The 14,229-nt window shown below is 45.4% G+C and overlaps 1 protein-coding gene across 1 annotated transcript; it reads left to right on the forward strand.

The window, feature by feature from the left end:
- Positions 1-785: 785 nt before the first annotated feature.
- FAM110C (family with sequence similarity 110 member C) lies at positions 786-1,924 on the forward strand. Its single transcript, XM_075497275.1, has one exon. It carries the CDS (start codon positions 833-835, stop codon positions 1,922-1,924), a length of 1,092 nt encoding a protein of 363 aa, XP_075353390.1. The 5' UTR covers positions 786-832.
- Positions 1,925-14,229: the final 12,305 nt, after the last annotated feature.

Below are 14,229 nucleotides of genomic sequence, written 5' to 3' on the forward strand. Positions count from 1 at the left end.
GCAGCGGCGAGCGTGCTAGGGGCCTCGGCCACCCCGCGCCGCGCTCCACCGCGGGACGTGGGAAGCCCGAGTGGCTGCCCCTCCTGAAAACACGCGGCGGCAGCAATGCCTTGTAGCCCAGCACCCGCTACGTCCAGGCGCTGCGACCTGCGGGGCAGCGCGCCTTGTGAAGGCTGCTAAGGGAGAGGTGGAAGGCGTCGGCGCCCAGGGACAGACGCGCTGCGGTCTGCCGGATCAGGCAGCCCCGGCCCCGGGAGGCGGCCCGGGAGAAGACGCTTCGCTGGGCAGGAAATGCCCGGAGTACCCCGGGGCCGGGGCGGGCGCCCTGCGCTCCCCGCTGCGCTTGCCGGTTTAAGCGCCCCGCGGCCCCCGACCGCCCCAGCCCCGCGGGAGGCGGCGGCCCCAGCGCTTGCCGAGCCGCTGCCCCCGCCGGCGCCGCTCCCTGCCGCCGCCGCCGCCTCCCGCGCTGCTGCGGGCCCCGGCCGGGCGGCGGGCCGCGCGCTGCCTGCCGTGACGGGCCCGGCGCGCGGCGGCGGGATTGGCTGAGCGCGCCCGGCGGGGCCGGCGCAGCGGCGGGCGGGGGCGCGGGGCGGGGGCGCGCACGGGCGGCCGGCAGCACGCACACGCGGCGCCCCGACGGCAGCAGCGGGGACGCGCCGGGGGAGCGCGGCCCTCGGAGGGGCGCAGCTGCTGCTTCCAGCGCCCCGGCTTTCCTCTTCCTTTTTCCTTTGCCTTTTTTTGCTTTTTTCCCTTTTGTTTTTTTTTTTTTTTTCCTCCTTTTTTTTCCTTCCCTCCCAGGACTGGAAGCGGGATCCGCGTCCCTGAAACTGCTATGCCAACTGAACTCTCCCGGGCCGTGAGAATGCACGCCATCTCCGACCTCCACTCCTCCCTCACCCTGCGACTCCTCAACAAGGGGCCCGAGTACCTCCGCAGGCAGATGGAGGCAGGCAACCCGGGCAGGAAGAGTGCGGTGGAGAGGCTGGCAGCCGATAAGGCCAAGTACGTAAAAAGCCAGCAGGTCATCAGCACCAAGCAGGAGCCCGTCATCGTGCTGAGCTCAGCCTCCGAGAGCAGCAGCGAGACCTGTTCGGTGGGGAGCAAAAAAATCAGCAGGGACTTTGGCAGGGGGACGGGCGCGACGCCCCTGGAGCTGGCTAAGGCGGTGTACTCCTGCCGTGCCCCCCTGCAGCACGGCCCCCCCATAGCCAGGCGCAGCACCCCCAAGAGGCAGATGCGGCCGGACTCCCTGGTGATCTACCGCCAGAAATGCGAGTTTGGGAGAGGTCAAAGCCAGGACAGCTCACGGGGGAGCTTGGTGAGGAGAATCTTCCAGGGCTCCATAAAGGAGAAGCAGTTGGCTTCCCCCGAGATGCCCAGAGTCATGGAGTACACTGCAGCCACCGAGAGCAAAGAGCCTCTCTCAGCCAAACACCAAGAGCCGAGCAACCATGGAGCAGAGCAATCCGTCTCTGTGAGCGCTGAAGCCCCAGGAGTATGTACAAAAGAGCATGAGAGACCCTCAAAACCGAGTATACCTCCTGAGGAGGTCAAGGAGGTGAAGAGGAGAGGTCTCCATCGCTCTCAGTCGGACATCAGCTCTCGCTACTCCAAGTCCTTCTCCGAGTTTGATACATTTTTCAAGTACTGTGGCCTGGAGCAGGAGGTCATTGAGGATCTTGGGAGAGAGAACTTCTCCGTGGTGTCCGACAATGTCTCCTTCAAGATCCGCAGCATCAGCGTGGCAACGTCCGAGAGTGACTTCACTAGGCACAGCGGGGACGAGGGGCTGCTGGAGGATGAACTCACAGAGCAGGTCCCGAGCAGCACCTCCGTGATCGAGCGCAACGCTCGGATAATCAAATGGCTGTACACTTGTAAGAAAGCCAAGGAGGCTAACAAGGTGATCCAGGAACTGGCATGATGGCTTCTTTCAGCGTGCATTGCAGCCTGGTGAACTCAAGGTGTGTGCAAAGCCTCGCCCTGTTGATTTATATATTTCTCTTTCCTCTTTAGCAAGCGGTTGACTTTTCTTAGTTTATTTTAGTCTTTTCATGAAGGGCAGAAGGAAAATGTATTTTGTATACTACATGTTCCAGTATGGCCTTTTTGCAAAGCAGAAATCCCTGTCGTTACAAAAACCAAAATACAAACAAATAAATGCGTGCAGCTTGCCAGATTTAGATCAGAGCCCCCACACGAAATTGAAGAGTCAGTGTCTATGAGGGATATCTGTCCTTTGCAGATTCCTGCTTTGTAAATAGCTTGTTTTCTCTAATTTCTGCTATATTAAATGCTAGGAAAAAAACTTAGAAAAGTATTCAACCCTTCATTACAGTTGCTTAGATAACAGACTGAACTGAAACTATTACTAATTAGGAGTACACTGTATTTATACTATACTGCTACAGTTTTCCCCTCCTTACTCTCCCTCGCTCGCTCTCCCTTCCCCTCACACATAGACACCCCCAAGTATCAGGAAAGCAAAGCTGAGTCAGTGCTCCTGCTAGCAATCTTACTTCCCCCACAGCTTTCTGTTGGGACCATAAAAGTTTGCTCCAGGTGACCCCCTAGCATTCCACAGGCTTGAAGTTTTCTGTCCTGTTTGGCTGTAGTGAATTTGGCTCTTCTGAAGTGGGTTTTGCTGTGCGGTTTGGCACCGGTAGCTGGAAATCAGTTGTGCGGTTTGCCTTGGTTAGAGGGGTACTTCACTGTTTTAAACTAAAGATAATTAATACAAATGCATGGCATCTAGGCTTGGAAATCAATTACTTCACAGACAGAAGCAGAACAAATTTAGCCCTGGTAAAAGCCAATATCCTGGTTTTAATAAAAGCCATGTTTCTTTTGCATCTGATCTCCTGAAAAAGAACTATATTCGTGGGGCCTTTGGTATTGATGATCTAGTAGATAACAGTTTTTTCTCCTTCCAATACGTCAAGCCCTTAGGATAAGTACCGCAGCTTACAGTGTGGTATTTAAAAATTGCATGAGCAGATCTTGATATGAAGGATTACGTGTATATTTTCTGACAGTTCGTAATTGGTGCGTGAGAAGAACATCATTTAGTGTAGATACAGCTGTTGATAGAGAGTGTGGGCCTTACGAACGTGGAGAAATTTAGTGCTTGAGCCTCTTTCCTACGTAGATGTGGGGCTGTCACTCCCAATTCCTTAATCTGTATAATGCAAAAATCCATTTACTTACTTGAAATTGGTTTTAATTATGTGAAATTTGGATTTTTCTGAAAAGCCTATTTTCTTTCTGTGAGTTGAGGGAGGAGGAAGGGAGACAGAGCCATTTTCACACAAACATTTCAAGCCCTTATAGATAAGAACGGTTGTCAGGTATCTGTCTGACAACTTAAAGAAGTGTTGTTATGTGACAGATCCCTTCCCAAATTACCTTAGAGAGAAGAAAGGGCTCTCCTGAGCTAATCATTTCTCCTTGCTCATCCTTCTGTGATAAAAGGCAAGGGAGATACACAAAACAAAATGATGCAGGTGGCGGTTTGTGAAGCTTCTTGCAGCTGCCGGCCTTGCTAAATGCAGGGGATGGGAGGCAGATTTCACTGCAAGCGGGAGCCACGTAACAAAACCAACCACATTTCGATGAAGGAAAACAAAATAAAGGCCTGTTTGCTCCTGAATGCCCTTGCTGGGGGTAGGGTCCAGAGCCAGAACTGTGGTCATCAACCGTGGAGCCTGCTCAGGAGGGAGCTGTTGGCCCTTTCCCCATCCACTTGCATGGTGCTAAGCGTGTCCAGCGCTGCAGCTGAGACAGGAGATGCGGTGACTGCCCCAGGGAGCATGCAGTCTGCAGAGGCGAAGGGCAGGAGCTGCTTCACCAGGGCAAAGGCAAGGGCAGAAGAGGGGAAGCTCTTTTCCAGGGGCTGAGCCGGTGTAACCTCACATAGGCTTGGTCAACGGCTTTTTTTTTTGAACATCTGAGGCAAAATAACAGTTCATAGCACATAGCCTAACGGGGTGGTGAAAAGACCTCCATGAAGTAAACAGCAAGTTTATTCAAGTATATGGTTATTCTGCAATAATTTTAATACCTAGAGCAAGGGAGTGCTTTACACTGGCAGCAATTTCCTTTCGCACCAAAATTCTTGGCAGTCTAGGAAACACTAATCCATAGGGTCCATATTACAAACCTAATTTTAAACATGCTAGGGCTGACTCTCAGCTGATAGACCTCAGCAGTAGGGGCCGTGATTGTTTCCAGGGTAGTTTCTGAAAACTTAGAACGTACTTACCGTTTAGGCCACAGACCCAGAAGGTTCAGAAAGGCTAGCTAAAAATACCTGTACACAGCACCCAGAATAAAGGACAAGAGTCATCAAGAGCTACCGTAAGTTAAATATTACATTTACTGGGCAGAATTTGAGAGTTGTTACTACCATGTGATCACAAGATAAGTCCTGTAGTTCTGATCAAACGTTCATCTTTCCTTTCAGTCCTACACTTTCTCTGACAATGCAGCATCAAGTTAGATCTCTATGTATTTTCACTATATCCAAGTATTTGGCTCTGTTTAGTTTGCTTACTAGTTATTAATGGGCAGTGGACTCCTGTGCGCTAAGGAAAACCTGCTGCACGGGGGAGCGATGTGCACTCCCTGGCGCTCCCAGGCACGTTCTTGAAGGCTCCTCATTTTACACAGAGGCTTGAAAATTGTTGCACCTTCTTTGGAAAAAGAGGCAGAAACATGTTTTCTAAAATCCAGCATTCATTACATGTAAAACACCTTTCAAGAACTGCAGGGCTTTTATGGGCTGGTGGTCATCCCATTCATATTTTATGTTCTCCGTTTAATTTTTCATGAGCTCTCCGGGACCTGGTGGGGCACCAATTAAATAAAACAGCTGTTTCAAGGATCAGGTTCCCTAACATGTTTCATCAGAGTGATGATTGCAGAGTCTGAGAGTGGGTTGTGAGCTTCAGAAAACGAGGTCCTCAGCAAGATGGGCGTTGCTGCTTCACAGTGGGATGTTGCCTGGATTCACCTCTGCAGTTCAGCTCCTCTCGCTGTCAGTCCTGCTTGACTCTAAGAAGGGGGTTCACTCTGCATCCTCCTTCCTGGCTTGAATCAAGATTGTTCAGGCTTGAGTTTCAGCACCATTCTTAAATGGATGTTCATTATTCAAGTGGAAATCTCCTGGGAGGGGAATTTACTATGTTGGCAATGCCATAAGCAGCTGAATAAAAGCTTTAGAGTATCACCTTATGCTTGTCTGATATGATAAATAATAAATGACACTTTTTTTTCCTCTTTCTTCAGAATCCTTGACTTGGAAGTTGAACAAAACCAGACACAGGAAGAAACTCTTCCCTCATCTGGCTCATGACTACTTTGTCCAAGTTTAGTATTTTATTATTGCGTCCTATCCTCACCCCCATCCCCTGGCAGCCTCACTCTTGTCACAAGCGCAGGGGTGTCCAAGAGCGCGATGACGAGCGGAGATTGTGAACTGTGCCCCAGCGAGGCAGCGAAAAACGAAAGCTCCTGGAAAAGCGAAGCATGGCAGCAGCTGCCATCAACGCTAAGATTCAGCATCAGCTCACCGCCCCAGGATGCCGTTCCAGGCTGTGACAGAAGGTCTGTGTTGTGCACCTGTCTCTTTCCAGCAATGAATTTGTTGGCCGGGATGGGGGGAGAAAGTGGGAATGAGGTGGCAATGACCTCTGGGTCAGGCGTTTCCTTGCAGGCAGACAGGCTCCACCTGGACCTTCAAAGGCTCTGCCTTACCAGGGCTGTTTGACCAGGGCTCATCCTGACATCATTAGGTGTTATTTGCTTGGCTGGTGAGGACTAACTGTGGCAGCTTTATCTGGGATACTTGGCAAACATGTTGTAAGCTAAATCCCTGCCAAGCTTCTCTTTCTCTGAGAGTATTCAAGCCAAATTGAAGTACCTTGTATCCATCTAGTTTGCTCTGTCACACAGCTTGCTCAGCCAGTCGGGAGGAATAGCCTTTAAAACCTTGGCCGAAATCTTTTCAGGAGCACAGTTCCAAGAAACAGGTAGTCAGAAATGTGAGAGGGTTTTGCGTTATTACTGCCTTGCTGCATAACGGTACAATTCACATGGACATAGGCTCCTCCACTTTGTTTGCAATATGTCTCTGACTCTGACATTGCAAACATTGCAGTGTTTGGCAGCTTGTGGTTTAAAACCTTTAATTTTATGCACTGTGAATGAGCAGTGGGCTTACAAAGTCACGTTAGGAAACTGTAGCCCAGGCTACGTAAGGCCACGCTTCCCTAGTATCGGTCTGGAGTAGGGCTGTGCTTGGGATGTGCGGGACGGCAGCCCTGCACTGCCAAGCAAGAAGGCATGTTAGGGCTCAGCTGTGCCAGGTAAATATCCTGATGGGGTGAGACACCCAGTGTAGACAGCACCTTACTCAATATGATCAATAAAATGCTTCATTTGGACTGGCCGAGCAAAACGTGTTTTAAAAGCTGATAAAAAGTACTTTAGAGCATTGGTGTACTGAATGAGGCCTCTACAATAACTCATGGAATTTGCTGGCTGTGCCTCAAACACCCCAATCTGTCATTGCTTGCTAGAAAATGTCTTGCACCAAAGCATTTCTTTGTGGACATTGCAAACCACAAACAAATGCAAGAAACCCCCAGGCAAAGCCACAGCCAGTTCCCCTTTCAGTCGCACCCATGCCCGTCTGTGAGAGCTGCCCCGTTGGTGTAACGGTGACTCAACCTGAGGGTCCTGCAGAGGTTAAACGTTTACTTTGTGTTACCATGGATGTGGTGTCCGGCTTACCTGGCTGTCAGACCTGCAGTGTGAGGAGTCCAGAAACACCGGCTTGCTTTCTCCACATTCCTCCTGCCCGCGCCATGGCAGCTCTGGCCGCTACCTCTCCTGACCCAAAACAGCTGCCGGCGCAGCAGCCGAGCTCAAGTGAGCACTCAAGCTGCGTTTCTGAAGTGTTTGCTACTCTCGGTAAATACATCTGGAGGAGTGGAAAGGGCGAGGGTGAGTAGCGGCTATTCAATACAACATTGGTGGTAGGAGGAACAGTTGCCTATTTTAACCTACGCCAATGTTGCACACTGGAAGAGCTGCCCTTGAAGCGCTCATCAAGTGGTTTAGTTGACATCAGTTAAATTCACAGCAAGATCATCTGGGTTGCATTTCCATATGTTTTCAATGTGCTTGTCAGTCCCTGGATGGTTAGTTCTCAATTATAGCAATGGGTTGGGAATGCAGGGCATTTGTCTTCATTTTCTAGTGTTATGTACTAAGGTCTACATGTCTGAAGTTGTCGAGATAGATAGATAACAATTCCAGATAAAATAATTGTTGAACCCGCTTTTCACTTGGGAGAAAACTAAATAGTTTGCATGAGTGAGCTTCTGCAAACTTAGAGGGAAGGTAGTACCTGGGGGTATTTTCGTTAAATAATGAAATTTCCATGTGTATTTGTTACATTATTATTAAAGGATGATTCTCAGAAAACTGCAACCCAAGATGCTGCTAATATAAGATTTATGCACTTAAGGTGCAGGTTTTTAAGGGAAGCAGTCTAGGTTTATTAGTCAGGAACACAACCTGCCGTATCTGTTCTTTTCATGCTCACTTTGCAAGGTGCTGTACCACATAAATATTTATATGCATTTGTCAGAGCTAAGGGCTGCTTTTCTTTGAAAATACGGATGACTGTAGACAGCTCGGAGTGCAGGAAAAATCTTTTGCGTTACAAATAAATGCCCTGCCACAGGAGAAGAGAATTACTTTGGTTTGTTTCCAAGGAAATTTTTGGTTTCATTTTCAAACTTCTGTTTGGTTTTGCTTTTTTAGTTGAGCAGCTCTCAAAAGTTAAGATGAAAGATGCGTTGGTCATGAGTTTTCAGTGTTAGGAAGGAATATGTTTAATTTGCTTGAAAGTACTGAACATTAGCCTTTCTCAAAATCAATGAAGGTTTTATGGCAGAGGTTAGTGAAATCAGAACTGGCCCCATTCTGAATATGTTTTTAACCCCCCTTTTTGTCTTTATGAACAGTTCAGTGGGGTTGTGGTGACTTTACACACTGATATGTGGCAAAATTTCCCTGGCTTTGTTCAAACTCTGATAGGAACCCCAAGCTCTCCCAGACATCATTTACTTCAGAGGCAATGTGGACCTAAGATCTTTCCCTGATAAGCTATAGATTCCCTTTATTTAATAATACCTTCTGGGTAATAACCTACCTTTCCCAGTATGTCAGAACAACAGGAGATGACAATCCTTCTTTCTCCATACATCATGGGAATGGGTAATTCAGGGCTTTTTCCAAAGAGTGAGAGCTCTGGGCTTCACTCAGCTCCTGTTACTGTTACATGTAAAGGCTTTTCCTTCCTTCTGCTGGGTCTTTCAGTCATATCCCTCAAAATGAGGAAAACTTGCTAATCTTAGTCACTACCTATCTTTTTCCCAAAAAAATTCTCAAGAGTTTTTTTTACTATTTGATTATGAAAGACGTGCATTGGAAGGGGTGGGATTTTTTCAGCTTTAGTGATAAACTGTGGTAAAGTGGGCCATTGCGGTATGATCGGAAGTTTCAGCAATGGAGCTGGGTTTCCAGTCTTTTGGGAAACCTGAAACTGGGGCTGAGGGCAAAGACAAGTCATAAATTGAATTATTTTGTTTGACTAGAACTATGTAAACTAAAATACTCAAATGGAGTGCAAGCGTGCAGTGCTAACTGCTATTTACACCCAAGTGTTTCAAGGTGCTCCAATGCTGTGACAAGGGGCAATGTCCGTGGCTGTAGTGTTACCAGGCAAAAGGTACAAAGTCTGGGTTTTATGGCCTGGAAGCAAGTGTTTGCAATAATGGCATGGGATAGAGACTGTAATCCTTGCAATATATTGTAAATATTACTGTACAGAAATCTATAAGTAAGAAATAGAGATTGTTCTATAATACGTATATTACTTTTCTAAGGGATATAAGCCCTCATGTTTTGTGAAATCAGCCAAACATTACATCGATGGGGATTAAGCGGAAACTTTCTCCTGGGAGCAGGTTGTCCTGTCATTGCCTCCTGTGAAGTTTCTTGCATCTGCTTTTGAATCCTTTGAAATGGAGTACTGGTCAGATCTGGTGTGGACATTTCTAAGTTGCTATGTTTATATTCCTATGAAAGAACCTGTGTACTATTGAATGCATACAAATAAAAATACCACTCTGAAAGTTAATGTTTTTTGAAAAAGTATACTTTTATTTTGCTGTCTCCATTAGGCTACTATTATTTTAAAGCCATAATCCCATTAGGGAATTAAGTTCTTTGTGAGTCAGGGTGATATTAGACTGTGAGCATCCAAAAGCACGATGCTTCCCTGGGCCATTCGCAGACCCCTGGCTGAGAGCTTAGGCAGGGAATCTTGTGAGGAGGTGGCACTCACAATAACTGTTAGATCTCGGTATCAGTAAATTTGAAATACATGAGGCTAGGGCTGTTCCACAGTTTTTTAATGTTTTTCATTTCAGAATATGGCTGAAAAGATAGACGGGGTAGTTATTTTTTTCCAGACATTAGTATTATATTTGGGTTTACTCACTGTCAAAAACTACAGCGTGCTGCAGGCAATACCACATTCATCACAGCCAGTGTCCAAAGCAGCAGGGAGTTTGAAGTTCTTGGAAAAACCGTATCTCCACAATCTTATTAACAAGCTGTTGTTTGACTGGACTCCATAGGAAGAATTCAATATATGATGCTAATTCCCTGTGCGTGTGTTTTGTGAAGCAGCAGAAGTAATGGTTGCATATAGTGAGCTTTTACCAGAGACCATTTTTACCAGACACCACTCCAGTTGCATAATTATCATTTTGGTATGGTCTAACCTGCTCAGACACAAGTGTTTCACGGGCCGGCATTTGAATGCAACTGGAGTAGAGCTAACTGATACTCGCTGTGCAGATTAGGCTCTTCCACAAAACCCCAAGAGCAACTTCATCATCATTGACATGTAGCCTTCCCCACACAAGCCCTGGTTGACCTGTGTCAGTGCAAGATGCAAAGCAAGTCTGGAAAGGGGTGACAATTTGTGTGTCCCCCATTTTATGAGGTTAATCTCCCATAGCAAGCCTTCACTAGTATTGCTGCCTTAGAGAGGAAGGAGCCATCACAGCCGGTGAATATCCTTGGGCTACAGCCCAGCTTAGCATTTAAGAACATTGTTCTTAAGTCATTTTTCACATAGCACCTTTGTCCTACATTTTATGAAGTCCAGTGGATTTCTTCCAGAAATAAGGATTTGCAAGCTCCTGTTCTTGGACTGTCTGGTGCAAGCGACTTCTGAAAGTCCACAGCTTACTGATTCACCTCTTCTCTTTCGATTCATCTCTGAATAGTAAATAGGTGTTGGAAAGAAACTCCGCAAAGGTACAGGAATGGAAAAAAAGGCCTTTTCAGGTGTTTTGTAGATGTTGGTGCATTCTGAACACAGAACTGCAAAACTACTTAGTATCTCCAAGAGCTTTTGACAAAGAATGGTCTATGTCAACAGCAGACAAATAAGCAAATACAGGGTTTAGCTTTACCCTGCAAAAAGACGCCTCCAGATTTTCGGAAGTTTAGTGATTTGGTCATATTTATCCTGGATTTATCCTGCAGGACTACGGGGGACTATATCAATTCCCTTAAGTGGAATGTTGCAGAGAGAGGCGGTAGATGCCCCATCCCTGGAAATAAAATGGGCTTAGAAAGGACCACTCAGCTCATTTGCAGGCAACGATGTAACAGGCAGCTTAGTCCAGGGAGGGCTCCATCACAAAAGGTGTTGAGAATTTTGATCGTTTACACTTGCCAAGAAAACTGGTGATACACCAGCAAAACAAACAGTATCAAAGAAAAACAACCTCCAGATCAAAGTGAGTTACATATATCCATCTCCAGAAATCAGTCTAACTTCTGAAAGAATACAAAATCCTGTAAAATTAGTTTGCACGTTTGTAGGGGAATTGGGTTGCCTTGGCAATTAATATGATTAAAAAGATCTAAGAGCTTTGACTGTTTGGGTTTCACAGTTCGCCTCAATGATCAAGAGCCCCACAGGAGCACCAATTTTATATTCTTTCTCACAGGCAAGCAAGAACCAAAGGGTAGCAACCATCGACAGTTACCCACAAAAACACGTGATTATTCATCGGGTGTTGATCAACATAAGACAGTGCCAAACAACCAGAGCCAAGATTTAGACTCATGCACAAAGAGGCAGGCACAGCTGAGCACGCTAAGGGGAATGCTGCTCTTACTGCTTCCTGTCAACTCAACTTCTTCTTACATCACTGTTTTTCTCATTGGTGAGTAAGAAGTCTTAACCACTTCCACACTTATTCATCAGTTTTAATTGCTCATCTTATGCCCTCTCTGAGAGTGCCTTCCTGTGTTTACATTTCCAATGAACTCATTCATGTGTCAGTCATGTTACACAAGGCACTATTCTATCTGTCCTCATTCTTGTACAGTCTTTTCTTCTGAATAATGTTTTCAGTTAGGTTTTACATCCTTGTGCTCAATCTTTATCTGTCCCTACCCCAAGGAAACTAAAAACTAAACATGCAAAGTCAAGAAATTAATGAGTTGCATAGTTAAGCAGAGGCTTACTAGATTAGAGACCAACTCTCCAGTCCTTTTTCATGTACATAGCTCTTCCTGCATAATTTAGCATATAATTTTTCATTGTTTTCCTCTTTGATACCTGTTTGTAACATCATCTTTGGCTTGGTTTTGGGTCTTTTAGATGTTAAGTTTCTCAGAGATGTAGTGTGACACTTTATTTGTCTGCAAAGAGCTCTGAGCATAGCTGCTGCAACATCAAATGCCAAATCACAAACCTTTTCATGGTGAAGTATAGTTTAAACCTTCTAGGAACTTCAGTGCGGCCAAACACAAAGAACATCAGGCCAGCGAAAGCAAATTAGGCAAGCTTTGCAGCACCAGGACTGAAAAAAGAAACGCACCTGAAGCAATTCTGTATGGGCCCCAGCACAGCGAGGTATCTTGAACTTGTTGGAAAGATGCAGCTCACTCCTCATTTCTTGAGAACCAGCCCTCACTCAACATTTATTTCCTGCAGGAAAGTAAATTTAAGAAGCAGTTTATCACACACAACCAACATCAAACGGTGATGTAGTCTATTGGGTTCATCTGCAGACACAAGCTGAGGTGACTCTCCAGGCATCTGCTGGGTTTAAGAAGAGCTCCCCCAGAGCTGCCTCCATCTGCTGTGGCGGCAGCGAGAATAGGTCTCCGTTCTTTCTCCCTGTTATGAAAAAGGATTCAATTCCTTGATGTCAATTACTATAAAGAGGCTGAAAATTGTGTAATTTCTGGGAATAGGCCTGCAATGTAACTTTCCAAAACAGACTAATAGTCTGGAGGCTCCAATTGTCTTGAATTTTCAGTTAATTAGATCATATAACTTTACTGCCCTACAGTTGTTGGAAGAAGGACCATCTCATTCCTCTGGGGCATGAGACATTCATAGATCATCTTATATCACTCTAAAACCATTGCAGAAACAAAGTGATAGGATGGTAAGAGGACTTCTTCTCTGCCTGCTGTTACAAAGTCTCATCATGCACTCATCATGGTTTTCCATGGCCACTTTGTCTAAAATCCGCAGCTACCTGTGCCTGATTGCAAACTATCACAAATAAATTCTCCTGATGTTCAAATATTTACAAAATAAATCAGTGTGGTTTGTATTGTGTTAGGATCTTGTCTTACCTGAGGACAGAGGCCAATATTAGCAACAGTCCTCATATGTAAAACATTTGTACAAATGCTGGAGTACATAAAAATCTAACTCTGCTGATTAATTCACAGTACATAGGATAATCTGGCAGATTTCTTATGGAAAAAATGAATATGGTGCAATAAAAAATTGTGTCCTGCAAAATTCAAGGAAACAAGGAAAAAGAATTTGGGAGAATGTTTAATTCCCAAAGTTACATAATTTGATGTATTTTCTGTCTTTCTTTTGTCATGTGCATAACCTGAGTGTAAATCCCACACTCTGAATACTTACCCATAGATTCAAATAAACCAAACATGAAAAAGGGTTTCCAAAGGTATCAGCCCACTTTCTTCAGAGTACCCTAAGAAATGCATTTACAGCATATCTAATGGTTTAGCAGAGCTGGCAAGATCTGGGGAGATTGCTGTAAATTGCAAAAGGGATGATTCCTCACAGAATAAAACTCAGATTCTGCCTGCAGTTGAGAGGCACAGGAAACTGTTGTTTTAGTTATAAGTATGGATTTACATCTATTTATATTACTTTAATTGTAAAATAAAATTGATTCAAAAGCATTGCAAGCCTCCATGTGCACAGTGGTACTTCAGCAATCCTCCCTCTGTTTATTTCAAGTCAACTTGATACAGGTTTCAGCTGAACAGAAAGCCAACTGAAAAGATTTGAAGCTCTGAAACATTCGTTTAGCTCGGATGTGACCACGGAATGAGATCCTGCTATCAAATGTGATAGCCTTGCAGTTGAGCTAGTTACCATCTGTCAGCTGCAGATCCAGCCTCTGAAGCGTGCCGAAGTGCAAAATAAAACACCTTGGCCACCTCCAGTCCTGCTTTAGTGATTTAGCACTTCCCTGGGCATCTTCTCAGGTTATTGTCCATGTGGCGGGAGGTGGTGAAGGAGTGGGGACTGCTGTGAAAGGATGCATGCTAGGAAGAGGGGGTGGTTGACCTGGACTCTAAAACCACTTGCTAGAGCTCATCCTCTCAGCTTCAAGGCCCATGTCCACTGCATAAGTAGAATACATACATACCAGTAAGTTAAAGGAAGAGGACAGGGTTTCTTTTCATCTAAATGAATGCTCTGCCATTTCAAACATTTGTCCTTCTAAACAGTTTGCAAATATACATTTCCAGCTTGAGTCCAGCTTAAAATGATTTAGCTCATTCCTAAATTAAAACAAATGCTGATCAAGGACTCTTGTACTTGTTCTCTATTGATTTTACTCAACATTCTTCTAGGTGTATATCTTTTCAAGGTATACCTAGGTATATTTCTTTTCAAAGAAAACCTTTTCGTGGCTCTATAAACGAAGTTATGATCCAGATCAAAAACATTCAAACATTTAAGACTGTTCAGATACTGAATCTGGACAAGAAAGAGAAGGACACCAGTCTTCCACTTTACATTTTGTTTCAAGCCTGGTCTTCATCCAAGTTCACAGTTCAGTGGAG

Source organism: Mycteria americana, chromosome 3 (assembly GCF_035582795.1).
Source record: "Mycteria americana isolate JAX WOST 10 ecotype Jacksonville Zoo and Gardens chromosome 3, USCA_MyAme_1.0, whole genome shotgun sequence".
Lineage (NCBI taxonomy): Eukaryota > Metazoa > Chordata > Aves > Ciconiiformes > Ciconiidae > Mycteria > Mycteria americana.

Coding starts and splice junctions, on each gene's coding strand:
- FAM110C (XM_075497275.1), top strand. CDS start 833: ATGCCAACTGAACTCTCCCGGGCCGTGAGAATGCACGCCATCTCCGAC.